General features: G+C 49.2%; 1 protein-coding gene across 4 annotated transcripts; it reads left to right on the top strand.

Moving 5' to 3' along the window:
* The first annotated feature begins 273 nt into the window (after positions 1 to 273).
* Positions 274 to 25606, top strand: SEC22C (SEC22 homolog C, vesicle trafficking protein). Of its 4 annotated transcripts, XM_053929869.2 has the most exons (8): positions 460 to 734; positions 922 to 1008; positions 9634 to 9842; positions 12625 to 12788; positions 14952 to 15131; positions 17186 to 17304; positions 18642 to 18707; positions 20834 to 25606. In XM_053929869.2, exons 3-8 carry the CDS (start codon positions 9661 to 9663, stop codon positions 21032 to 21034), a joined length of 912 nt encoding a protein of 303 aa, XP_053785844.1. In that variant the 5' UTR covers positions 460 to 734; positions 922 to 1008; positions 9634 to 9660; the 3' UTR covers positions 21035 to 25606. The 4 variants fall into 4 exon arrangements, with proteins under 4 accessions (XP_045055793.2, XP_053785845.1, XP_053785844.1 ...); XM_045199858.2 differs by lacking the exons at positions 460 to 734; positions 922 to 1008 and adding an exon at positions 274 to 401; XM_053929870.1 differs by lacking the exons at positions 460 to 734; positions 922 to 1008 and adding an exon at positions 312 to 397.
* Positions 25607 to 27114: the final 1508 nt, after the last annotated feature.

The raw sequence follows: 27114 nt of genomic DNA, 5'->3' as shown, positions 1-27114 counted from the left end.
CCTCCCTATGTCCACAGTCCCTGGCATAGTGCCTGGCGCGTAGCAGGTGCTCAAAATTTGTTGAAAGAATAAATGGATGAACTCTGCTTCCTAATCTCCCTTCAGCTGGCCATCCCTCTGTGAGTGTCTCCGACCCAGACTGGGGTGTGTCCCTAGACTTTGGCACCTCATCCAGGCTGGCAGGAGGCTGTGCTCTTTGGTTTGCCTATCTCGGGCCTCCCAACCAGTCGCTCGGACGTCGGAACCCACGCCCCGGGCGTGTCGCGCCTTCACGCTGAACCTCCTTGCCTCCGTGTGCGTCAGTCCTGTCTGCTACTCCTGCAGGAATCGAGCTTAGACCGCGGAGCCTCCTCGCACCTCGCGACGTGGGAATTACAGGCTTGGACTTCAAACCCACGTGGGTGAGAGCCGGGAAATGGGAAGTTGGGAGGCGGGAGTCCAGTCACGCCCCCTCCGCTTTAGGGTCGCAGCCCTTTAAAATCCACTTCATTCCAGACGCTGCCGGGCCGGGCCGTGGGGCCGCGCCAGGATTGGTCGGTTCGGGTGCGGGTGTTACTTAGCAGCAGCGAATGGAGGTAGAAGACTCGCGCACGCGCACCATCGCCTACCTGCGCCTGGGCTGCCAGCGACCCGGGCTGGGTCCTCCTTGTGATCTTAGATTGCAGAGGAGGCGGCAAGTGGCTAAGCGGCGCGGAGGGAGGCCGCTGACTGCCGGAGGCCGCAGTCCGGGCAAGGTGAGGGCTGGCGGGCGGAGGCGTCCCGTTAGCTGAGAGCAGGCGGGGTCTGGTATGGCGCAGGGCGGGCCTGGAGGTGGAGGCGGTTCCGGGCCCGCCCCTCTCTCAAGCCCAGCCAAGCCCCATCGGGCATCAAGGGGGTTCCCGGAATCACCAGTTTCGTTTTGTTCTGCCCGCTGCTCTCCAGACTCGGGGACGATCCGAGGCGCTCACCTGCAGGAACCCTCAGCTGACGGATGCGCGTGGAGCACTGCTTCCTGTAGGAGGAGACGGGGTGTGTCCAAAAGAGAGAGCGGGCGATTATTTCCTTAGTTGCCCACGAAGCTCACGTCAGAGTATTGTTTAGTTTTAATAGCAAACTTCCCTTAGCGTGCCGGTATTATAGGACTTGGTTTACCACACACTGGATGCGCTAGACCAGCTTTTCTGAACATCAGGTGTAGGAGGGGGTGTGTACTTTGGGTCCATTGTAAGCTTACATCTAGACCTCCAGAGCCAAGAGGATAAAGCACTCCGGGGAAAAATTGGGATGGAATAAATCAAAGCCACACAAGATATTACCAGTGATGGAAAGTAATTGGTGAAATTGTGACATGGTCAGACCGTTGGGTAGGATAAGTGTTCATTAAATTTGACAAAGAAAGGAATTAATCCCGACAAAGTTAATTTTAGCAAGATGAAAATGTAAATAGTTGATAATGATTTAATATTGTCAAACAGGATTAAAATTGATAATAATAGCGTTTGCTCTGGAAAACACATCTTAGATGATGATGTTACAATGTTTATGTTTACACAGAGAGGACATTGTGGGGCCCCAAAGTTTTTTATTCTTCGAAGAGCTTCAGAGATAAACTGCATCGGAAAGGTGACTGATGGTCAGAGGAAAACTGACTTTTTCAAAGTAACACAATGAGTAAAGAGCAGTTGTAACAAGTGAAAACCTAGGCCTTGGCTCCTAATAACGGGTCTCTAATTAGTTTTCAGTATCAGCGCCCTAAGAGAAGGCATTGTTGAGAGAAACAGAGTAGCTGTAATACCAAATACTGGATTTGAGAGGCATTGAATAACAGTGTAAAAGTTCCTAGGACAATGCCTGGCATATGATATTAGTTGCTATCAAGTTCAGTCCCTTAATCTTAGCTCTTAACAAATGACAGTTGACTTCTCCCCTCCTCCCCAAACCATCCCCAAGCAAAGCGGAAGGGAGGAGCCTGTGTGGTCTGGAGACCTTAAGTCCTGTAGCTGAAGGAGAATCCGATCAGGGTTCACATTTTTCTTCTGTATTACGTTTATGAGGAATGGGCCATATGCCTTATGGTGAAAACTTGTGTTTGAATATTTGTGTGCCAAATGAAACCTGTTTTGCTTGTTTAAATTCCTGTTTTGCAAGGCCTGGCCGTTTAGTGTTGTGTTTGTCTCCCCCTTTCTTTCTCTTTTGGAGGGAGGAGGAGAAGTGTATGTGTCAAGGATTTGGGAGAAGTTTTAAGAGTAAAGGAGAGAGGAAAAAACAGTGGGAACAAGAATGGCCTCCAGCTAGGCACAGAGTCTTTGCTGGTAGAATAGGGATCATCTGTTTCATGGGCAGTTTATAAATAGAGCTGAGAAGAGGATTTAGGAAATGGGGAAGGCAGGTTAATATTTTAATCACACCTAGTAATACTTCGGGTGCTGTATATTTGATTACAACTCCTGTTTCTGCTTTTAAGAAATTCCATGTATATACACCTCTTTCTATTTTTCTCTCCAATTAGAGATTGATTGTGGAAAAATGTTTCAAGGTGCAGGGTGGGACAAAAGAAGATTTACAGTTATGACTACTTGAAACGCAGTTTATTCTTGGATGATTATTCTTTATTATTGTATAATTTTCCATATGAACAACTATAAACCTACTTGCCCCACCCTGAATAGGCCAGAATATGGCAAGATCTGCAAACCACATTTCTTGTTCCAGTGAGCAGAAATAAGGCAGCCTCTTAGGTCATTCATTCATTTGCTTAGCGGTTTTTATTGAGGGTTTCCTAATATGTAGTAGGCATGGTGCCAGGTACAAGGTCCACTGGCATATCGAAGGCGCTGTTAAGACCTGGAAGACAGACTCCTGTTTCTGCGTGAGCACGCTGAAGCTGCTTTTGTCCTTGTGTAATTGATAACATATTCTTCTGTCACTGTGGCATGATCTCCCAGATTCATTATGCTGTTTTCCTGTTTAAAACCAAATGCCAGTTACCTGCAAGCAGCTTTTATGTTAATGAGTCCTGAGGTGATAGTACCTTCCCGACTGAGAATGTTACATAGTTATGCAGCTCACTATAAAACACACCCTTCAGTGCTCATGCATAAATCATCAGAACTGCAGTTAATTAGAAGAAAAGGTTATTCTAGTAGAGATATTGAAAAATGACATTTGAACATAAAAATTCTGAGCATAGCTTAAGTGGTATAAAGGCAAGTTAATATTCTTTCTTAGCAGCTTTTAAAGTACAAGTAATTATAGTCACAAGAAGTTGCAAAGAGAACATTTTGCATAACTACAGTATAATATCAGACCCAGGAAATTAACATTAATGGAAAGTGTGCATAGTTCTTTTTTACTGACTCTTAGAGATAGAGAGCAAGTGTGAGAGAGAAACATGGGTTTGTCATGTCTCTCATCTCTGCACTCATTGGCTGCTTCCTGTGTGTGCCCTGCCCGAGGATCTAACCGGCAACCTTGCTGTATTAGAACAACACTCTGACCAACTCGCTCTAACCAACTGAGTCACCTGGCCAGGGCAAGAGTGTGCCTAGTTCTCTCAGGTCCAGATTGCTGTGACCACCATCACAACCAAGACACAGAACTATTCTGTCACTACAACAGTTTTCCCCTCGCTGTCCCTTTACGGTCACACCTATTCCCTACCTCCCCACCATCCCTAACCCTGGCAACCACCAATCACTGTAATTTTCTCATTTTGAGAATGTTACGTAAAAGAATTCATACATATGTGACCTTTGAGACTGACTTCTTTTTTCCACTCAACTCAGTGCTCTTGAGACCCATCTAAGTTGTTCTGTGTTTCAATAGTCTGTTCCTTTATACTGCTACCTAGTGTTACATTGTATGAATGTACTGTTTTGTTTAAGTGTTCACTGTTTGTAAAGCATTTTAGTTGTTTCCAGTTTGGGGCTGTTAATGAATAGTTGTACACAGGTCTTTGTGTGGACATAAATTTCTATTTCTCTGGGATAAATGCCCAGGAGTGTGATAACAGGTCATTTGGTAATTGCGTGTTTAGTTTGACAAGAAACTGTCAAACTTTCCCAGAGTGACTGTACCATTTTACAGTCCGACTAGTAACGTGTGAGAGATCCAGTTTCTGCATGCTTGTCAGCATTTGATGTTGTCACTTTAAAAAAATTTTAGCTGTTCCGATAGAGATGTAGTATTATCTCATTGTGATCTTAAGTTGCATTCCCGTTCATAGCTAGTGATGCTGAACATCTTTTCACATGCTCATTTGCCACCTGCATGTGCTCTTTGCGAAATATCGGTTCATGTCCTTTGTGCATTGCAAACTGGATTGTTCTTTTAGTGTTGAGTTTTGAGAGTTCTTTATCAATTCCAGATACTGTCTCGCGCACATGATAGGATATATGATTTCCAAATATTTTTCTCCCAGGCTCTGGCTTGTCTCCTCCTCTTCTTCACACGGGCTTTTGCAAAGCAAAATTCTGGATTTGGGTGAAATGCAGTTTGCTGATTTTTCTTTTATGGATTGTGCTTTTGGTTTCATATCTAAGAAGTCTTTCCCAGGTTCTGAAGACCTTCTCTTACATTTTCTTCCACTTTTATAGTTTTACTTTTTTACATTTAAATGTAGGATACATTTTGAATTAATGCTTATGTAATATGTGAGGTTAGGTCAAGGTTCCTTTTTTTGGCTATAGATATCCATTGCTCCAGCACCATTTGTTGAAAAAGACGACTGTCCTTCCTCCAGTGAATTGCTTTTGCACCTTTGTCAGAAGCTATTTTGCTGTGCACGTAGGTACATGAACTTCTGCGTTTTCCATTCCGTTCCATTCCTCTGCCAGTACTACACAGTCTTGATTACTGTAGCTATATAATAACTTTATCTATATGTTCAAACTCTCCTGTTGATATTTTTTATAAGAATTGTCTTAACCCTATATGTCAATTTGGGAGAGAATTAACATCTTTACTATGCTGAGTTTTCCAATCCATGAACATGGTATATCTGTTTATTTAGGACTTCTTTCAGCAATGTTTTGTAGTTTTCTGTATGCAAGGCCTGTACAGGTGTTGTTAGATTCACACTTAAGTATTAAATCTAAAAAATCGTAGCTTTATTGACATCATTTTTGAATGACTGTAAATGTTATTTTATTTTTGTTTCTACAGTTCATTGCTAGTATGTAAAAATGCAATTGCTTTTTGTATGTTGATTGTCGATTGGATGTTCCATCTTGTTGAACTCCTCAGTTTAGAGAACTCCCTTTCGTCATTCTCTTAGAGCAGATACGCTGGAAACGTTTTTTTAGTGTCCTTTCAGCAGCGTATATTTTAATTTTCCCTTCAGTCTCGAAAGAAATTTTTGCTGAAAATACAGAATTCTGGGTCAGCAGTTCTTTCTTTTAGCACTGGAAAATGTCCGTCCTTTTGGCTTCCATAATTCCTGGGAGAAATTTGCCGGCCTGTGACCTGTTTTCCCCCAGAGGCACGGCATTGTTTCTTGTTTCTTACAGGGTTTTCACTGTCTAGTTTTCCTAAGTTTGACGATTATGGATGTGGGCATGGGTTTCTTTGGGTTTATCCTCTCTGGAATTTATTCTGCTTTTTGATTTTGGTCGTTTTTGTCCTTTGCCAAATTTGGGAAGTTTCCAGACTTTGTTTTTTGAATACTTTTTCCACCCACTTTCTCCTCTCTGGAGGGAATCCAGTGATAATCCAGTGATACGGATGTCAGATGATTTGTTATAGTCCCACGGTCCCCGAAGCTCTCCATGGTAGTTCGAAATCTAGCTTCTCTCAGATGGTTCACATTAGGAAATTTCTATATTCTGTATCATGTTTACTGAGTCACTCTTCTGTCCCCTCCACTATGCCGTTAACTCGTTCACCGAGTGTTTTTTCTAACTCACTTCTTTGGTGTTGGTGTTGTTATTGGAAACTTTTACTGAGGCCCTTTCCTAAATTACTGGCTACTACCTGTGCAGAGGAATGGTTTTCATAATAACCATGCTTCTAAAAATCCCAAAGTGTCCACTGGCTTATCTACAAAACCAACTTGCAGAACACAGTGTAAGGGACTAGTCCCCAGTGCGCTGTAACGTACCCGAACAGCGCCCGCTCTCTTTCTCATCTGCTGTGATCCTCTCCCTGCCCCTCGTTATCTCTCACTAATGGAGTTCTAAAGGAGCACCCTAACCCACATATCTCCCTCCTACATACAAGGTCAAGGCACTCAGCGTCCTATCATCACTATTCATTTCTGTGTCTTACCTCCCTGTGCTGCTGGCAGCCCGGACCTGACTGTTCCCACCACTCCCAGAGACACATCCGTGGGAACTCCGTGTTATTCATGCGGCAGCCTCAGCACTTCTGTAGTGTGCAGCCTATAAGAGGCATTCTGTAATTTCTGAATATTTGTCCACTGACTTACAGAATAATTTGACAGCTGAAAACTACATAAGCTAATAATGAATAATTAACACTATTAGTGTTAAAATGCTACTAGTTCCGGGTACCAATCAGGCTCTTCAAGCTGGTAATATGGTTCACGATGTCTGTTCTCTCGCGTGCTGCTGCGGGATCCCCTCTTCCACTTGTGTCTTCCCCTGTAGTGTTCGCGCCCCCAGCTTCCTCTGCCACCCCAGCCAGGGCGGTGATTCTCCTGGAATGCTGCAGCCCTGCAGAGGCAGAGGACCTTTGCCGAGAAAAGAAGCCAAACCACTGTCTTCTCTCTCTGACCGCTGCGACAAAACCCCCACAGAACGGCAGCCTGCTTTTTAAATTCTAAGTCTTGTTTGGTTCTTTATATCTTCTCTTTCTTTTTATTTTTCATTTGTTTCAAGCATGCTTATTATTGCTTATTGAAGTATTTTCATGGCTGCTGCCTTGCAGTCCCAGATGATTCTATCATCTGGGTAGCATTGGCGGTGGCATCTGTTGACTGTCTCTTCTTATTCAACTTGAGATTTCCTATTGAAATGTGGGCATCTGGGGCATTATGTTATGAGACTCTCTATCTTGTTTAACCCTTCTGTTAGTTTTTAAAGATTTTGTGCATTTATTTTTAGAGAGAGGGAGGGGAGGGAGAGAGAGGGAAAGAAACATTGGTGTGTGGTTGCCTCTTGCGTGTCCCCACCTGGGGTCCCATCCTGCAACCCAGGCATGTGCCCTGGGCTGGGAATCGAACCAGCGACCCTTTGATTTGCATGCCAGCACTCAATCCACTGAGCCACAGCATCCAGGGCGGTAGGGTTGCCTCTTGTACACACCCTGACTGAGGACTGAACCCACAACCCCCAGGCATGTGCCCTGACCAGGGCTCAAACCAGCAATATTTTGCTTTGTGAGATGATGCCCAACCAATTGAGCCATGCTGGTCAGGGCTGAGAAACAGTCTTTACTTATGTTGAATACTGTTGTTTGAGGAGAAGCAGGTTCGATCACCAAAAGGATAAAATGGAAGAAGTGGAGGCTGGATGGGCTTCTCAGTCCTCTAGAGAATGGTAGAACTGGTTCTTAGGATTACTCTCCTTTGGAAAGGCAACTTTCCTTTTCATTGGCTCAACCTGGCATGATCCCTGACATGTAGTCGATGCCCCATAAAGGCAGCGCTGGAGAGGGTATTCTGGGGTCGACAGCTGGAATAAATGCACACCACTTTCCCTTGGAAGAACTTACAGTTTACTCAGCTTCCCAACAAACGTCTTTCTTATTTTGCCTGGGGTGTGTTTCTGTACTGTCTCCGATCTCGGTATCTCATCGTTCACTGAATTGGTTTTTAAAGCAAGAACTGCTCTTAGACACATCTTCATTATAAGTGTTCTTAAACTCGTCCCTGCTTGCATTGCAGGATGGCTCTAACTGATCAATACTGTTCTCCAGGTAGTAGGCAAGCTGAAGTTCTGGTTTAGACCCTAAACCCTAGTCTCAGGCTGATCTTGTAGTCTCCCCCATCTCTTTCAGGGTTTCGGGCATTACAACTTTTTAAACGTTTTTTCTAAATGAAATATTTCAAACATTCACAAAAGTACAGAAGATAATGTCATTAACCTCCATCCATCCATCCCCTGATGCTCTTTCTGATCCTAGAAGTCTCAGCACTGGCCAGGCAGCAGGGGGACAGCCCACAGCCTCCTCTAGCAATTGGGCTGGCCCTGCCGATGGTGCCGGGACAACGGTGTGGGGAACAACGGTGTGGGTGTATCTTCCTGGGGATTTTCACGTGTTTACTCCTCAGTGTTGGAAAGTGTTGGGGGATGAGACAAATGGACTGTGTAGGGTCTGTTGGCTAGTAGGCTAAGTAATTTTTCTTTTTCTTTGGTGTTTCTATACCAAGGCAGCTTCTACATGTATAAAATGGGAATAATCATTCATTCATCCATTCCCGGTATGGTCTTTATTGTTAGAAATTACACTTAGGTGGTGGAAATGACAAATCAGTAAACTAGAGAACAAGAGGAGGGAGAAGTCCTTCCAGCTGGGCGGGTCTGGGATGGTCTCACGGAAAGGGTGGATGTGGAGAGATTAGAAGAGTGGCAGGTTATAGGCGAAGAATACAGAGAGGCACAGAGGGGACGAGAGCAGTGTGCACCCTGGGGGCTCCCCTTTCCTCTGGCTCACAGGAACTGAGATGCCAACTAAGGTTACACCCACAGAGCCCTTTGGAAGGAAAGCCCGCCAGCGTAGGAACCCATTACCATGCTCTCCAGTGGAGGAGCGATGAACAGGGTCTGTGAGACGGGATGTGCGGAGCGTGGACAGACCCGTTAAAGGCCAGCGCAGTAATCCCCGCTTGCAGGGCGGCCATGTGCACACGTGCATGTCACGCCCTGTGCAGGCACCTGCAGAGTTAACAGATGGGGCTACAACCCAGCCTGGCTCTACCAGCAGAACTGGTCCAGGCTACTTCTACACAGAGGAGTGCCTTGTTCTGATTTGCCAAAGGCACCATGAGGGCTCCAAATCTGTTTCCCTTTGTTTCTTAATGGTGCTCACATATCAGGGCCAAATATTTAGTATCTTACCATACTATAATCTGCTAAATGACTTCCTTTAACCATCTGTGGGAGCTCAGTCATCATTTGGAAGACTGGCTCTGAATCAGAAATTTGCAGAAATTCAGGACGGCACACTACACTCTCTCAGTTCCGTTTTGCCCTTTCCTGTCCTCGCTATCTTCCTGCGTTAGGTTGGATGCTCAGAATCCCTCCTCTTGGGTGAGGGTATGGCAGCTAGACTGCTCAGCGCCTGCCTCCCTGGGTGACCTGAAATGCACAGGTTCCTGGACCCCATTCCGGCTGCTTCAGCGTCAGCTACGTCCTGGCCCTTCAGGGTCATCTTGCTGCCTGTGACCTGCTGCCCGCTGTCATGGCTGTTGTCCCTGAGCCCTCTAGCCCTGCTTCCTGGCTTCTCCCTTCCTTTCTCCCTTGTCCTGATTGGTTTAACTCTGGAAAAAGGGGGGTTGCAAGTACGGAAGAGCCAGGAAGGTTAATGAAGGGGGAAGATTGGGAGTGGCGCAGCCCTAGAGGGCAGGGACACGGTAATAGAAGCAACGCTTGCAGTTGTAGTGGGGGTGAGGGTGAAACAGCGCATGTTTCGAGGGCAGGTGGCTCTGGCACCGGCCCCCGGTCCTCAGTAACAAGGTGACCTTGCTTCCCTCAGGTGCCCTCATGACTTGTCTGGCGGACCATGTCCATGATCCTCTTTGCCTGTGTGGTGAGGGTGAGGGATGGACTGCCCCTCTCGGCCTCCACTGACTTTCACCACACCCAGGAGCTCCTGGAGTCCAGGAGGCGGCTCAAGACCTTAGCCGTGCGGCTGGCCCAGTACCCAGGCCGCGGTTCTGCACGAGGACGTGACTTCAGCATACAGTAAGCGAGCGCGCTCACTTTTCCAGAACGTCAGCCAAGTTCGGGTTACTTTTAAGCACACGTCGAGGTGACGCTGTGCTCATCACACGGCGCGCTAACAGTAGATCTGACATCAGACGGTGGTCGGAGGCCGTGTGTCTGTCCAGGAGAGTCGGGAGGACCTCCAGCACGGCTGCCCCAGCTTTGAGTGTTGAGTGTCGCGCTGGGAGACCCAGCTGCAGCCAGCTTTCCTGTCTTTGGCTTTTCTGCACTAGGTGCGGGGATGGAACAGAGGTGGGGAGGGAAGAGCCACTGGACTGAAATGGCAGGGAAGGAAAAGGAGAGAGAGAAAGCCATGGAAATAAGAAAACAAGACTTACAGTCTTGCCTTCAGGCTTTGCTTTTTAAATCTTTTCACTTAAAAAAAATTTTGTATTAAAAAATGTTAATTAGGTGCCAGGGGCCGGGCCGTGAAAAATGAGCACACATAGGTTCCTCTTCTCAAGGAACTGAAAGTCGAAGGAAGGAACAAGAGAAGTATGACTAAATGATGGAGTGGGGAAGGGCTCCCAGGGAAGGAGGAGTCACGTGGTTGCAGCCATCACGGTAATAATAGCCAGTGTCGTTGCGTGTTTTCTCTGGGCCAGGCACTGTTGTTGTAAGTGCTGTCTGGGGCTTGTGAGGTAGCCAGCAGTGTCAGCGCTGTTTCAGAGGAGGAGACGGAGGTTAAGTGGCTTACCTAGGGTTATACTGTTAGGACGCGGTAGTGGCAGGATTTGAGTGCCGGCAGCCAGGCAGCAAGGCCTGGTCGTCTCTCCTGTGTGTTATCCTTTCTTATTCTAGGGCTTAGAGCAAAAAGCCATTCTACGGAGGGGTCAGGGCAAGGCGGGCTTCGAAATAATCCAAATGGCTTGTTACAGATTTTACATCATTGTTTTCTAGCATGTAGCCTTCACTTACCAAGTCCTTTTTGCTCCTCCTAAACAGTAAGTGTTTCGTTTACATGATAAGGTGGGGTCCTTTTAGGGCAATTTAGTCTCAGAATCAGAAAACAGAAGGGAAAGTCCAGGCCTGACTGCAGGCTCCGTGGCTGAGTCGGGTGAGAAGGGACAGGCCGAGGGGCAGCCAGATAGCGGCTCGTTCAGCCGCCACCCTGCGGAGTGGGCTGTGGGTGCTCAGGGGCAAACACTGGGCTGCGGCGGCCGGTGCTGGTGACCCCTTTCTCTGGGTGCCTGAGCCCGTCTTCCTCATCATGTGGCCATGACCCAACATTCCGGGAACTGTGTGCCGAACCTCAAATAGGACACCTCTTCCCAGTCAAGGAAAAAAAACCCTGTGACTTCAAATGAAATTCTGGGTACTTCAGGTTTTTTGAGAAATGGAGTATAAAACGTTCTACTCATTTGTATTTTGAATTTAGTATTCGCCATTTTCACAGAGGAAACTGAGACTTTTGCCTTACAGGTGAGCCGTACCACGAGCTTATTTTGTGGCTTAAGGAGTTGCATTGTCTTCCTGGGGTTGCCACGACAAGTTACCGTAAACTGCCTTGAAACAACAGAAATTTAGTCCCACATTCCGGAGGCCAGAAGTCTGAAACCAGCGTGTCAGCAGGGCCGTGCTCTCTGCGCCACCTCCCGGTGGTTGCCAGCAGCCCTTGTCATTCCGGGTCGTGCAGAAGCGTTACTCCAGTCTCTGCCTCCTCGGTTACATGGGCTGCTTCCTTCTGCCTCTGTGACCAACTGTCACACCAGTCATTGGATGGAGGCCCGCCCTGACCCATTATGGCCTCATTGTGTCTCGATTCCTCTGCCAAGACTGTTTCCTAATACGGTTACATTCACCGGTGCTAGGGGTTAGGCCTTCGGCATATCTTTTGGAGGACACGGTTCAGCCCACAAGTAGGGGTCATCTTTCCCATAGAAGCACCTCCCTCCTCGAGAGACTCGGGCCCTGCTGGGAAATTCCTTGTAGAAGGGGGAGGTCATCCTTTTTTAAAAATCGAGAACATGTTTTATATAGAGACTTCCAAGTACAAAAAGGTGGTAGATCGGTATAACCTAAAATCCCTCCTGCCAGAAACACCCAGAAATGTGTGTAAATATTTATAAATTTTTTTAAAAAATGCGTAGCTGAGCTTGAAAGAAAGAAACCCCAAAGTACCAAAAACGAAGGGGGACAGAAAGTCAGGGGTGGTAAGTGTGTGAGCTGGTGAGCTGACGCCGAGGCTCGCGGAGCCGCAGGCCAAGGCAAATGCAGAACCTCTACAAGAAGCGTGCCCGTGTCAGGCCTCGAGGGAGGGAACAGGCTCCACAGGGAGGAGCCCCCAGCACAGATGGCGGGACCCTGGAGGAGAGTCCACAGCGAGCGGCAGTCAGTGGGCACCACAGATGGGGAACTCGAGTCCCCAGAACTTGAAGTGGTAGCGTGACAGTCTGAAAGGAGCAGGCTGTATTTCAGGGTGCCAGTGTGATTTAACGGAGACGGAAAAAAACCCCATTTTCCTCTAAGAGGCAGCGAGGTCTGAGGCTGCTTCCCTCTGATGGAGCACGCGTCCTCCTCTATGAATAAGTAAGAGTGATCCCACATGGCCCATGGCGAGTACCGCTGTGCGTTTTAGAGGAAGTGTAAGGAGGGCTCCGTCCCAGGCAGGTCTGTCCGGGACACGATGCATGTGCAGCAGACAGCTCCAGGCTGTTCCAGGCCGAGCGAGTCTTGAGAGCTGAGGCGAGGTGGTGTCTGGTGTGGGATGGGAACCCATGGGGCTGTCCCTGGTAACGTAGATGTCGCCCTTTCGTTTCAGCTTTTCTTCGTCGGGGGATGTGGCCTGCATGGCGATCTGCTCCCACCAGTGCCCCGCAGCCATGGCCTTCTGCTTCCTGGAGACCTTGTGGTGGGAGTTCACGGCTTGCTGTGACCCCACGCGCGTGGGCCTCGCCTCCAGGCCGTACGCCTTTCTCGAATTCGGTTTGTGACCCTCTTTTGCCTTTGCTGTTCTCTCGCGTGGTGTGTGTGGATCTGTAGCTTAGCTTTTACTTTGACCGTCAAGGAGAGTCATCGGGTGTCAGCAGTGAAATACCCCTGGAGAGCAGCCGTGTGTCACGAGATTTCACAGCGATGGAAGAGGCCGGGCAGCCTCGAGTTCTAACACCCTGGCCTATCGGCCCTCCAGAGCCTGGGGGCAGGGTGGAGGCATGGGGGAGCATACAGGTTGTGCACCACAGCCCTGGGAGCAGGGGCCAGCAGACTGTGGTGCGGGCCAGAACCTGCTTTGTAAATAGAGTGGAAAACGGCCACATTCAGTCCTTTACAGGTAGCCTGCGGCTGCTGTGGCCCGTCATCAGCAGAGCTGAGGAGTTATGGCCGAGTAGTGTGACCTGTAAACCTAAAACTTTTACTCTCTGGCCCGTTAAGAAAATTTTGCCAACCCTGCTCTAGAGCCACATGACTCAGAAGGTGTGTGCGGACTTGTTCTTTAATCATTAGGTAAATGTAGAAAGTGAGAATAAGTACTTAGAAGTTCTTACCATAACTTGACATTCCTACACTTTATATCAAAGTATCAGTCTGCAAGAGTTTAGAAATAAGGAGAAACCCAGAGGTCTGAGAAGCACCGCTCTGGAAGAGGATACCCCTCTCTAGGTGATGCCAGAGGCCCAGGGTGGGGGGTGCTCAGGGGCTTTGGAACACAGCGTGATAATTAGGGTGGAAGCACTGTTTCCCCAAGTGTGAGCCTAGCCATTCTGAGCCCTTGGAAGGAGGGGGTACAGCCAGAGTTGGAGGACATCTGTGATCTCTGTGTAAACAGCTGCCATCTCCCTGGTGCTGTTGAGTGAGCAGATGGCAGCATTCAGTGCTGGGGGTCAGGCCAGGGCCAGCAGCTAGGAGAAGTATTTCCACTTATGCCTCAGGGTATAGCCATAGCCCTAACATTCTGCCACAGCCCTCAGTCCTTCATGTGGTCTGCTGGCCGGCCTATCAGGGATCTGGCCAGCACCCTCTTTTGGTGTCACCCAAAGGTGCTGGGGAACTCCCTGGTACGCAGGCCCCAGCCTGGTAGACCTGTGACATAGACGGAGATTTCTGCCCCCGAGTCTCCCTGGGAGCCCTACTCAGACAGCGCTCCCCGCCTACCTTCTTCCTTCAGAGAGGGCATGCTCTCCCCAAACAGGTGACAGCTGCAGTGTCGCTTGGCTGTCATTTGATAGGTAACTAGTGGCTGTGTTCTTCTCTCCCCTCATCTCTGCGTGTGCCTGCCTTCTAAAGCGGTGTGCTTGATCTGATAGGAGGCCCGTCCAGCATCATGTTTGCTCATGGCTGGTTAGGAATGGAATATGAGCCCTGGCTGGTGTGGCTCAGCGGGTTGAGCGCCGGCCTGTGAACCAGAGGGTCCCCCATTGGATTCCCAGTCAGGGCACATGCCTGCGTTTGTGGGCCAGGTCCCCAGTAGAGTACGCTTGAGAGGCAACCACACATTGAGCTCTCTCTCCCTCCTTTTTTTTGCCTCCCTTCCCCTCTCTAAAAGTAAATAAATAAATTCTTTTTTTGAAAATAAGAGTGGAATATGAGGAAAAGTACACTGATACTAGAATTATAAGTGATTTTGCTTTGCCAGTATGTATGAAACTTTGCTTCAGATACTTATTAGTACTTGGCAATAAATTAATACTAGCATAAATAAAAGAATTAATACTAATACTTTTCAACTATATAATCCTAGTATGTACAACGTGTTCATGTTCATTGGTAATTTTACTCTTAGACTCCTTTTTTGAGAAAACCCGGTCAAGAATAACTGTCCCCATTTTTTAAGCTTAGAAATATTCTGTGAGTTGCTTGGGATTATATTCCCGCAAGTGGCTAAGGATCAAGCCCTTATCCCCTGACTCCCCATCACTGAGGTCCCGGAACGTGTTGTTGCCGTCTCTGTAGATGGCCTCTCACATTTTAACTGCTCCGCTTCAGACAGATCGGCGAGACTAGTAGCGACACGTCGCCGTCATTTGACCGTTATGTGTAGCTGGACGCTCCTGACTTAGCTTGCTCGGCAATATCAAGCTCCTTTTGTACACACTGTCCTGTAACATCCACTGTGATGAAGTGCCCACCTGGGTTGCTCTCTCTTTGCAGACAGCGTCATTCAGAAAGTGAAGTGGCATTTTAACTACGTGAGTTCCACTCAGATGACAAGCAGCTTAGAAAAGATTCAGGAGGAGCTGGAGTTCCAGCCGCCAGCAGTCCTCACCCTGGAGGACACAGAAGTGGCCAATGGGGTGATGAACGGTCATGCGCAGGTGTACTTGGAGCCTGGTAAGTGGCCTGCCGTTCTCCTATGCTAACAAAGATGAGGGGATGTTATGTATTTCAGACAGACACCGGTTTCTCTTATTAGGAGGGTGCTTTTTTGGAGGGGGTGTATAGACTACGTGGGGAGAAATGTGGACCGACGTTATTTCCAGGCGGCTGCGATAAGAAACTTGACCATTGCGCCAGTGAGTTGATCTGAGGGGAGCTGAGTCTTACAATGAAACGCAGGGGGAGAGGACCTGGCAGATCGTTTTCTTAACGGGGGAGTCTAGAGGTTTACATGTTATAAAGGAGATTCATTCTCTTTTGCTGGAAGCCACTTAAACAGATTCGTACATCTATCCGTCTTTATCTTCTATCTCTTTTCCTTTGACTATGAATCCTTATCTCATCACTTATCGAAACGCTGCAAATCTCCATTCTCTGTGGGGCCTGGGCACCCCCCCCACCCCCCGGTGGTCAGCCGAGCCCTTAGCTGGACAGTGGGGGAGTTCATGCGTGTGACCGCAGTGCCCCAGCCCTCCGTGACTGAGTGTGGCATTGGGCACCCAGGCCCAGCCTATAACGAAGCATGATTGTTGGCACTCCTTGTTTACAATTACGATTCACCCGATTTTTAATTAAAGTGGGCACTTACATTGGAAGGGTTTTGTAATGGTGCAGAGCTGAATTTTGCTCTGAAAGAAAGAGGTGTATACTATAACAATCTAATTATTTTAACTCTTTTATACTAAACTGATTGCTTAAATGTTCACAATTCTATATGTCATGCTTTTGGCTTAACATGCTTTTGGTTGTGTTTTATGTTTTAATTCAGTGTTTCAACCAATAAATTCCTGGATTGGCTCTCATGCCGATCAGAAAGTTGTAATTTATGTTGGGAATGAGCTTAACTTTTGTGGAAGGGAAAGGCTGAGCAGTTGGACCCCATGCTTCCTTTGCCGTGTCTGAAGACAGGGTAACTCTGTAATACGTGTTCTGTTTTTAACCACCCAGACAAGAGCAGCAAATCTAGAGCGTGTCAACTTGCCCACCTTTCTGGGACATTTTACCCTGGTTTGACTCGCCCTGTTGTCCTGAGGCTAGAGTCTTACAGGAGCATGTTCTTTCTAACAGGAACTTGGACTTGTTCAGGGGAAACTCTAACACACTAACAGTGGGCACCAGTGGGGTTGGGGCTAGATGTTTGTGTGTGTACAGGTGTGTGTGTGTGTGTGTGGCGGGGGGAATGTAAGGACAAGAAAGGATGATTTAGAAAGCAGAGTGCGAGAAAAGGTGGGACACCCTTTAATTCTGTGAGCCAGAATCAACTCCAGCAGTTACCTTGAAGGAGAGAATGATCATTTGTTCCTTTTGGAGCCCCAGAAGCAGCTTGTGGCTTAAATAATCAATGTTTCCCTCCTCTTCCCAATTGTGTTAGAATTCTAAAAATTACACTTGCTGGGAGTTGCTGTGAAAGCTTGGTGACACTGACCGTCGTCCTCGTTGGGGAAAGAGGGGAGCATTGTACAAGCTGAGGGTTGGTGTGTGTGGCAGAAGTTGACGGCTGGTTTACACAGAAAGCCATGAATTGCTTTAAATCAGGATTTCTCCAGCCCAGTAACATTTTGTCCGGATAACTCTTTGTTGTGGGGCTGTCTGGTGCAATGTAGGATGTTTAGAAGCATTCATGGCCTCTCGCCCAGTAGATGCCAGTAGTGCCCTGTCCCCAGTTGTGACAACCCAGAACATCTCGAGACGTTGCCACGTGTCCATTGAGGGGCTGGTATATTGCCCCTGGCTGAGAACCACTGCTCTAAACAGAAGGGAAGTGAAGCACCTGAAGACCTGTGCTTGCTCAGGAGCAGGGCCTCTGTCTGGAAGGAGCTCACCTCGGGTGTCCAGATCCCTTCTGTCCTTCATTTCTTGCCTTTCCCCCTGTAACTACAGCTGCTTTTTAAATTACTAGGTGTGTTTAGCATAACCTGTCATCAGTGCAGGTCGAGTTAATGTCTCTGTTCATCTTGCTCTCACATAGCAGCTATTCTCACTAGACTCCTTGTTTTCTCGCTGTGAAGCTCCGAGGTTCCGGATGGAACCGGTGACAGCCCTGGGCGTCCTCTCCCTCGTTCTCAACATCATGTGCGCAGCCCTGAACCTCATTCGCGGAGTTCACCTGGCGGGACACTCTCTGCAGGTAGCCTTTTCTTCGCAGTTCAGCGTGAAGGACGTGTGCTGGGGGAAGCTGATGGGGACACGTTTTATTCATAAGGTTATTATGCACGAAGTTTTAAAAATTCAAATAAAATTTTAATTTCTGATTTTATTCTTTGTAGTAAGTTGAACAAATGTGAAACGTGCTCTTTTGTATCCATTTTTCTAAGAAGCCAAAGGGGCCTCCAGGGTCCTGGTGAGATGTGGACAGCTCGGTACAAGGAAACCTGGCCACCCCGTGGCCCACCCAGGAGTCACTACAGGGGTTGGGTCAGTCACCCCTGGCAAAAAGGTGTCTGAGTCCGATTTATATCACGCAGACACCAGTTCTGTGTGTGCTTGTCAAAGACGTCTCTGGGAAGCTGTCTTTCCAGCCTGCTCCGCTCAAACCACCTTTCCACGTCAATGTTTTTGAAATACTGCTTCTTAATTCTGAAGTATTTCAAACACGTGTAAAAAGTATAGAACCATCATGGGAATAAACAGAATACTTTTAAAGAAAGAGCCATACAGCGGATTGAGTGCTGTCCTGTGAACCGAAGGGTCACTGGTTCGATTCCCCGTCAGGGCACATGCCTGGATTGTGGGCCAGGTCCCCAGTAAGGGGCGCACGAGAGGCAACCACACATCGACGTTTCTCTTCCTCTCTAACTCCCTCCCTCCCCCTGTCTAAAACTAAATAAAATAAAATCTTAAAACTAAATGAATAAGGATAGAGCCGTAGTGCTCATCCATGTCCATAGTGGCTCGAGCCTGAAGTGTGGCGGTGTTGCGCCCCTGGGGCTGGCAGCCGGCCTGAGCTGTAGGAGCGGTGACTGCCTGTTACCACTCCCCGTCCTGGCCCACGTGTGGTGTGGTTCCCACTCCTGTAGTTTATGGTGACTCACAACCTGGTTGTCTTACAACCGATGTCTTAACACTAAAACCGGTGCCTGGGCATCAAGATGGTTAAGACATATTTCCTGCCTCGGGGACACGAAGCAGAGTGTGGTGACATAACTATGGAGGTGGCAGTGCCCGGGAATGGGAGGGATTAGGGAAAGCCCAGCACTGACAGATGAGTAAGATGTTGAGAGGCAGTGGGGTTGTTGGGGGCGTTTCAGGTCAAGGGCTGAGCACAGATGCGTGGGGACAGATGGGTGCATGGTGCGTCCAGGTCACTGAGAACGATGGCCTGTCAGCCCCTGTTCTGAGACCTCAACAGGGACTTGTGTCTCTCCCAGCCAGGACCTTGTGCTGTCAGCCACGCCGGGCCGGCTTCATGTCACAGTATTTCCTTTCCTCTAAATATTCCTTTTCTTGTGTTCCTGTTTGTTTTAGGTTGCTCATGAGGAGATTGGAAACATTCTGGCTTTTCTTATTCCTTTTGTAGCCTGCATTTTCCAGGTGGGTGGAACGTTGGTATTTGGGTGAGTGGGGTAAACACATGGCCTTATTTAGTTCTTCTGTGGGAACCATCAGCAAGTTTTCCAGGTTCTGTTTTTGTTGCACCAAGGCCTTGGATCAAGTCACAGACAGCGCCAGGCTCTCAGGGGAAGGACCCTAGGCCCACCCTGCCCAATCCGCCCAGTCCTCTTATTTAACAGAGAAAGAACTCTGGGCTCAGCAAGGGAAAGCCAGTTGCTCTGGGCCATAGGGCCTTTCAGAGTGGCAGACAGAATCCAGGAATTTGGACTTGACCCCCAGAAAGGGAGGGATGAGATTGCAGTAGGGATTGGGTTGGGTCTCACTCACTAGAGTGAGGCAGGGTCTTGCCTCCTGCTTCTTGGTGGACAATCCAAGTACAGGGATGTCCTTCTGCAGCTCTGGCTGGAGTGGCTCAGTTGGTTGGAGCCTTGTCCCATAGACCGATCAGGTTTGATTCCTGGTCAGGGCACATACCCAGGTTGCAGGTTCAATGCCCAGTTGGGGCACATATGAGGAGGCAACCAATCGATGTTTCTCTCTCTCACAGCGATATTTCTCTCTCTTTCTCTGTCTCTCTTCTTCCCCCACCCCCTTTTCTGTCTCTCTAAAAGCAATGAAAAATGTCCTCGGGTGAGGATAAAAAAAAAGAAATGTCTTTTTGCAGAAGTCCTATCTTTGTATGCGTATGTGTTTTTAAAACACAGGACTAGGTAAAAAAAAAAAATTTTTTTTTAAGAGTTTATTCTTAGACTCAGAGGAAGGGAGAGAGAAAGAGAGGGAAACATCGATCAGTTGCCTCTTGTGTATGCTCTGACAGGGACCAAACCCGCAACCCAGGCCTGTGCCCTCACTGGGAATCGAAACAGCAACCTTGTGCTTTGCAGGATGATGCCCGGCCAACTGAACTACATCAGTCAGGGTCTGTTTTTAATAGTGACACTACCTGACTCAAGCCTGTCCTTAGAAAATGAAACAGAATTTGTAACATTAACTAGAGAACTTTGAATATTATTTAGTTACTCTCGAATAAGCTGCATATGTAACGAGTTTTGACTCTCCCATAGGCAGAGTTACTTCTGGTAAGAACCTGACTGTAGTTCTCTTCCCTCGTCCTCCACTGGGCTAGGATTTTAGCACTTTCTCCTCATGCTTAAGCTTTTTAATTTTTTTAAATTAATATTTTTGTTTTTAGGGCACTTCCTCTCTCACATACACCCTACAATGGTCTATTTTTAAGAATTAGATGATTATGCAAGAAAGACATTTTGAACCCAGAATTGAAAATGGCCTCACGTTTTAGAAACACGTCCCTGGAGCCTTGGGTGCTCCACCGGGACCTGCCAGTGGAAGTCCCAGCAGCTGCATCGCAGGGCTGCAGGGACCTCCTGTCCCCTGCATCCCCTCAGCTGCATGCTTGCTGGGGAGCTCTTTCGGTGGGGATCGTACTTCCTCCCAGTGTAGCAGAGCCTTTGCCAGGTTGCTCTGTTTGGAGAATGTACTTTAAAAAACAAAACGAAACGAAACCAAAACAGAGAGCCAAAAAGCTATTTTCACCTTTTGCAAAACAAGAGTGGCCTCTTTTCCATGTGACAGCCCTACAGGAAATGGCAGTCACCGTCCCTGCTGTGAGTCCTTTCTCTGTCTCAAGGATGATGCTCTGATACTTCGGAAGAGTGCTAAGGGAGAGGACTCAGAACAGTAGTCCCCTATGTAATTGTATCTCAGGAGAAGCCGAAGGGGTGAAAGCACACCCCTCTCTGGCTGTCTCACCTGCCCTGACCCCCTGACTTACTGGGAGGCCCGCCAGTCTTGCCAGGGTGTCCCGGCCTGGCTGTCTGCCCTCTACGCCCATCTCCTCTTTCTCTGCAGCATTGCTATCTGTATTTCCTGAACTTCCTTCAAGAGTGTAAGGTTCTAACTCCTCCTGTTTCCCGTTTCTTCTGTCTTCCGAATCTTCACTTTCATCCAGTGGTTAACAGGAACTTCCCCAGAACGCCCCAGCCTCACAGTGCCGCATCGGGTGTAGTGAGCTAGTGCAAGCGTATCTTGCATCTGGCCTGTGGCCCTTTCACTGCCTCTGATTGGACTTCCTGCTGTCGTTGCAGTGCTATCTGTACCTATTCTACAGCCCGGCCAGGAGGGCGAAGGTGGCACTGATGCTGCTCTTCATCTGCCTGGGCAACACGTACCTGCACGGGCTGCGGAACCTCTGGCAGATCCTTTTCCACGTAGGAGTGGCGTTTCTGTCTTCACACCAGATACTGACGAGGCGGCTGCGGGAGAAGCAGGCGGACTGTGGAGTGTGAGGCACGGACCCTTTGACTTTCACAGGAGGGTCATCTGCGTTTCTCTCTCAGCTTCCCAACGTGACCTCAGGTTTCCATCCTTGGAGTTCCTCTCGACCAGACTGCACTGACGGCGAGACTTGGGGCTTCTGCAGGCGCTGCTGGCGGCCTGAGGCCGCGCGGTGCCCAGGCGGGGCGCTGTGCTGAGGTCACCGCAGGCTGTCCAGTTCAGCACGTTTACGTGGACAGCAGGCACCAGGGGCTCCGTCCAGAGAGAGTGTTACTGGACCATCAGAATGGGATCATTTTGGTCTTTTAAACTGAATGATGCAATAAACCACTAGATTCAACGATACTAGCGTCAGTAATTAGCAGTCCTCTCCGCGGAACCGCTTTACAACCCATACCAGTCAACACGGGACTCGTTAGTTTTCCAGAGGTTGATACAGGGTGAATTAGAAACTTAAAAATATGGTTCATGTTTATCAACAAGATAAATTTTGTTTACAGCTTTTTGATAACTTGGGTCCAATATGATACCTTTAGAATAGTTTAATATATTTTAGGTATAAATTGAACTTGTCTTCATTTCAGGTAAGGATGGAAATAAGCTGAGAAAATGGTTAAGAAAGCTCAATTTACTTAATTTATATATAACTTTTTATAGTCGTGGGACTGTGTGGGTACAGAAATGTTTTGTATTTATTTGCAGGATGTATCTGAATATTTTACAAATTAATTGAGCAACCAGTGCTACTGGATTAGAAACTTATAAGCACGAGCAGAAATGAGCATTTCGGGATTCCTTGCAGTGGGTCACAGGCTGGAGTAGGGGAGTCACACGGCTTCACCCAGTGGCACTTTACAGACGCAGGTAGCAGAGGGAGCTCCCATCAGCATTGCACATGGCAGCCGAGGGCCTGTCATTTCGCTGATGATGATGAATACTTGACCCTGTGTACCTGTTCCCAGAAGACCTCCCAACTGAGTCACCCCTCTACCCTTTCCCCAGGCCTCTGAGTTAGAACAAGGGCCTCGTTTTTTGTGAACAAGAGTTAAGTAGGTATTACCTTTTTAAAGGCTTTATAAATACAGAATTAACCCTGTGCTCTGAGAAGTTACTTTTCTTTCTCTCATTGTCAAAATACTGATTGACCGTCCTTGTCCAGAAAGTGGGTCTGAACCAGACCCCTTATGTTGTCCAGCACCGTTCAGGGGCCGTTTGGGTGCTCGCTCCTGGTGGAAGTCTGGGATCTGAACAGCTCAGCCGCAGCGGCATGGAGTGCTTTGAGTTGAATTATGCAGTCACGGTAAATTAAAAAGTCCTATTTTGATAGTGTTTAAAGGTTGAAGACCATTGCAAGAGATACTGAGCACACGGGGAAAGCAAGACTTGTTTCGGGGAGTGCGGTTGTGCTCGGTTATCGCTGGTGGTCATTGTGACTGAGCTGCCTTGCTGTCTCTTTAAGCAAAACAAGTTTATGTGACTGGAAACTGTTGGGGAAATGTTGCCAGAGTAATTTTATTTTCTTACAATTTTTTATTTTTAATCAAATGAAACATCTGCATATCCTCAGATGGAAGCTTCACAGTCGTCTCTCCATTGAGTTTGGAGCTGCATAATTTTCTGCACAGCCAGCAGGTGGAATGTTCAGGCTCTCTAGGAGATCATCTGGAAGAGATGGTAAAATAGAATGGGAAGCCAAGGAGGCGAGACAAATCCGTTTATGGAAGAAGCACAAAAATAGCTGTAAAGGGGTGGTAAGGACAGCTTACAAATGACTTGCTTTCCGTCGAGCCTGTGTGCCATCGGTGTTGCTGTGTGGCCTTGGACCCCAGCTGCTTTGGGCATCCGGGCCTGTGACCCACACCCAGCAGGCGGTCCAGACAGTGCTCGCGGAGCGCTGGCTCCTGGGAAGGCTTCCTGCACCAGCAGTCGTGATATCTGCGCTTCGGTGAATGAGGGCTTCGTCCGTTAACATCTGCTTGAGGTTTACATTTGCAAGTTAAAGGGGAAAGGGCCACCAGACAAGCAGTACAGAACAGTGGCCGCATAAACGCTATTTAGGCTCAGTTCACTGGAGGAAGAAACTACCAATAAGGAAGAAGGTCTGGGGATTTCATCCAAGGGAAACCCCAGGCCCAGCATCGACTTGGTCCAGGCCTGGGGTTCTGAGGCCTCCTGGGCCAACCTCGATGCCAGAAAGCTGGCCGCACGTGGCCGTAGCTATCCTCACTCCACCGCAGACTCAGCTCTGTGCCAGCGCCTTCATTTTCCCGGTGGTCTGGTGCCACCTGCCCACCCCACTTCACAGGACGAGATCTAGGAATGGATGACATGATGTTGAAAACAAAACCTCAGAAGTGCCTTCTGCTACTAGAAGCGACAAGTTCCAGAGCATCAGAGTGTGTCGTGCCCCGTGGATGGGACCGGGCCGGGAATGTGGCTCAGTGCCTCGGAGCAGGCTTCCCCTTCCCCACGTATGCCTGAAAGGAAGCCCGGGGAATCTGGTTTTCTCCCAGGCTAGCCTAACTGTGTGGAGGACCGTGCCTGGGTGTCTTTTTCCTGGGCGGAGAGAGTAGGGCATGTTTGGGGTGGTAGTCCCTCTGGTCCTGGCGGCCCCATGGCCTGCAGCGGGAGGGGCGTGGCCATCGCCCCCTGTCTGGCTTCCCACACTCACACTTCTGTTACTGGGAGCTCTGTTGACAGGGGTTGTGAATCAAGGCCAACAGTTTAAAGATCTCTAACAGGTGGGGAAAAGGGTGTTTGGAGGAGTGCTGAAGTGAAAACATGTAATCGTCGTTTCTGTCAACCTCGCCTTGAGCTCCCTGCTCTTTGCCTACATGCCATTCTCCAAGTCTCCCCCGCCTCTGCCCCCCACACTGCAGCCCCAGCCACAGAGGCTGACACTGGGCTCTGCAGCCACCTTTAATTATGATCAATTGAGTGGGTACAGGAGCTCCAGAGTGGTGGCAGGTTGCCCTGGGGCCCGGTTTTCTCCCTGTGAGCCCCAGGGAGCCTCAGTATACTCCTGGGGATCGGGTCTCGGAGAGAAGTAGCACTTCGGTGGGCAGCACTGCTGAGTCAGATGACAGCCAGGCTGGTCGTTTGGGGGTGGGGGAGCCGAGCCGGGGGCTGTCTGTCTGCTGGAAGACAGCAGCTAGCAGCTGCCCCTTGGCAAGTGGGGACTGCAGGCTGTACCTCCATCCAGGGCTGTGAAGGAGTCGGCCACACATTGTAACATGCAGGACAGGTGGCCCCCTGAGAGCCTGCTGCTTGCTCAGTTCCGCAGGCGAGGCCCGAGGACCGGTGTCCGGGTGTGCGCCCCTGCTCCGCTGCTTCAGCCCATTGTTCCTGCACGAGCCCTGCCGGGGTGCAGGGGAGCTCCGCCTGTGTGCACTGCGAGTGTCCCTGATGGTGGAGTGGGAGAGAGCAGATGTGTCCTTGAGAGTCGCAGCTGGGGAGGGAGCGTGCTGGTCAGCTGGCCGGAGGGCCTGGCTTGGCTCTGACGCTCAGCCCTGCACCACAGTGGACAAGTCCTTGTCCATCAGTCCCAGTGTCCTCATCTGGGAAATGGTGTCAACTCCAGCCTGCTCCCCCAGCATGCCGTCCTGAGGACAGATGCCTGGTAGAGGAGAGCGCTGGGTGACCCACTGGGCGTGTGCGGGGGAAGGCTTTGAGTTCACCTACCACGCAGAGGTTCTTCTGCCTGCCTCAGGCAGCGCAGCTGTGTCTTCTGGCCCTTCAAAAACGGGGGCATTTTATGGTGCTGCAGTGTGACTGGCCTTGTTCTGTCACCCAGAACCTGTCCCCCAGACCTGCCTCCTGCCTTCCAGGCACAGAGACCCTGGCTCCATTGGCACTGAGCCCTCCAAGACGCAGGAGGCCGGTTTTGCTGGTTGTGGTTGAGGCCTATCCTAGGGAGCCGGGGACCAAACCTTGAGGCCTGTCCCCAGATGAGGAGAGCTCTGGTTTTCCCCTCTGGGAGCAGTGATGTCAAACTTCTGTTGCTGGGGCAACGTCATTGGCCCAGAACCTGTGGAAACGGGCTTGTCGGTAAAACCTGGGAACGGCCGGATATGGAAACATCTGGCTGTGTGTACCGATGACGGAGCTGTTGCCCACAAGCACCTTGTATTTAGGGTACGTTTATCAAATCCATTCTGTTCCTCTAACCTGTGCTCGGTGCAGAGGTCCTTCTTTAACCTCTATGCCTACGTAATTCGGGGCTTGCTTCAGAGGTAGTACTTGATGAGTCATTCATATGACACCCGGGGCTCTGTTTTGTTTAATGGACTTTTCTACCAAGAGCATAAAGGATGGAGGCCGATTTAGCCAGAGCAACCACTTCACATACTGCTTTCCGAGTGCTTGCTGTCCGGGTTATACAGGCGCCTTACTGTTTTCGCATCATAACAAAGGTCTATTTTGAGGGGACGATGGGTACCTTTGAACAAACTTGTGCACAGCAGTGAAGCCTAAAGTTATGTTAATGTATGTGAAAAATGTTTTGCAGCCATTGATATACTGTGCATCTGTACGTCAAACAAGGTGGCTTCAGAGGTGGTAGGAGAATAAATCCGTGGTGCTTATTAACTTGTGTGTTTGGATCTGTGTGAAACACTCTGAGCTGTGGGTCCACTTTCCTGGGCCTGGCGTCGTGGAGGGGAACGTGTCGTGAGAGTAAAATTCAGGTCCCCCTGTCCAGTGAGGCCTAGGCTGACACGAGGGTTCAAGGGGTCTTCAGCACTAACCCCCAGACTCTGGAGTGATGTCACGGGTCCAGGAAAGACCTTGGAAAAACCAAAAGAGCAGCCGCAGCACTGCCCTGAGGGCTGGGGGCCACGTGCCGCAGGGTGTCCCAGGGCAGGCGCTTTCCCAGCTCTGGTCTCTGGGCTCCCCTGCACGCTGAGGGTGACAAGGGTTTTCTCCCAGGAGCCCCGTCACAAGACGGCCACCAGGAGGCACAGCTGCCGACCACATCGTTGGGACTGGGCCCCTTTGCAGAGGTCGGTCCTGTGGCAGCTGATCAAATTCCCAGAAAGGAAGCCAATGCACCAACCTCTCCTGATCGTGCTCCGAACACATCGGGAAATGCATGCCCCGAGCCTGTCTCCCCCATCTGGTCTGCACGAAATCTCCTGGAGGAGGGCGGAGACTTCCAAAATAAACATCTGAGTGACTGAGTTCTAGGCTGTGGGAGTTGGCAGAGCCTCTAAGAAACCATCTGGTTCAACCCCCTCATTGCTTGGGTTGGGGAAGTTGAGGCCATGCCAGGGAGCCAGTGTAGTGCCGCCCGGAGCGCCTTCCCCTGGGCTGGGAGTGAGGTGCACTCTACCATTGGGCAGCGCCCACAAAGAATAAGAGGGCATCTGGGCCTATGAAGGGTGCCCTTTCTGGGCCAGGGGGGCTGGGTGCCAGTTCAAGCTGATGAAATTCCTTTCTCTCGGGCTCTCCCGCCGACAGGGCCAGGTAGCAGAAGCCCTGTCTGACAGCTCCCAAGTAGCCGTGGCTGTAACAGTGGAAGAGTGAGGTCCAGAGAGGAAGGGCTGGCCTGTGCACCTGGCAGCGGGCGCTGCCTGGCCCTGCTGAGTCAGCCCTGAGACACTGCTTGGGTGAGACGTGCAAGGTGCAACCTACGAAAGCTCATTGAAGAACATGGGGGAGAGTATAGGACCTGGGAATGAAAAGTGCTTGCGGAGCAAATGTCACAGGCATCGCCCTTAAAACAGAGTGATGGATGAATTTTATCATGTACAAATAAAGATTTCGTGGGCAACATTAAATAATAGAAGATAATTATAATGACTTCCAATAAGGGATTAATACACAAGCAGTTCCTGTAAGTCAGCAAGAAAGACAGCAACCCCCGTAGAAAAATGAGCAGACAATTTGAGAGAAAACCCCCAAACACGCATACAAAGATGTTTGAAGTCATTAGAAATACAGGGAAATATGTATGATAACAGTAAGGTATCACCATATGCCTGTTAGTTCAGAAAGAACTTAGGAAGCTGGATGGCACCGAGTACTGGAGGGACCACGGGGATGGACGACTTCATGCACAGCCATCTGAAAAGTGATGCTCCTGTTCCGGGGC

The sequence above is a fragment of the Desmodus rotundus genome, chromosome 8 (genome assembly GCF_022682495.2).
Source record: "Desmodus rotundus isolate HL8 chromosome 8, HLdesRot8A.1, whole genome shotgun sequence".
NCBI classification, from domain to species: Eukaryota; Metazoa; Chordata; class Mammalia; order Chiroptera; family Phyllostomidae; genus Desmodus; species Desmodus rotundus.
Note: the sequence above shows the minus strand (reverse complement) of the source record. Positions and strands in the feature narration are given on the sequence as shown.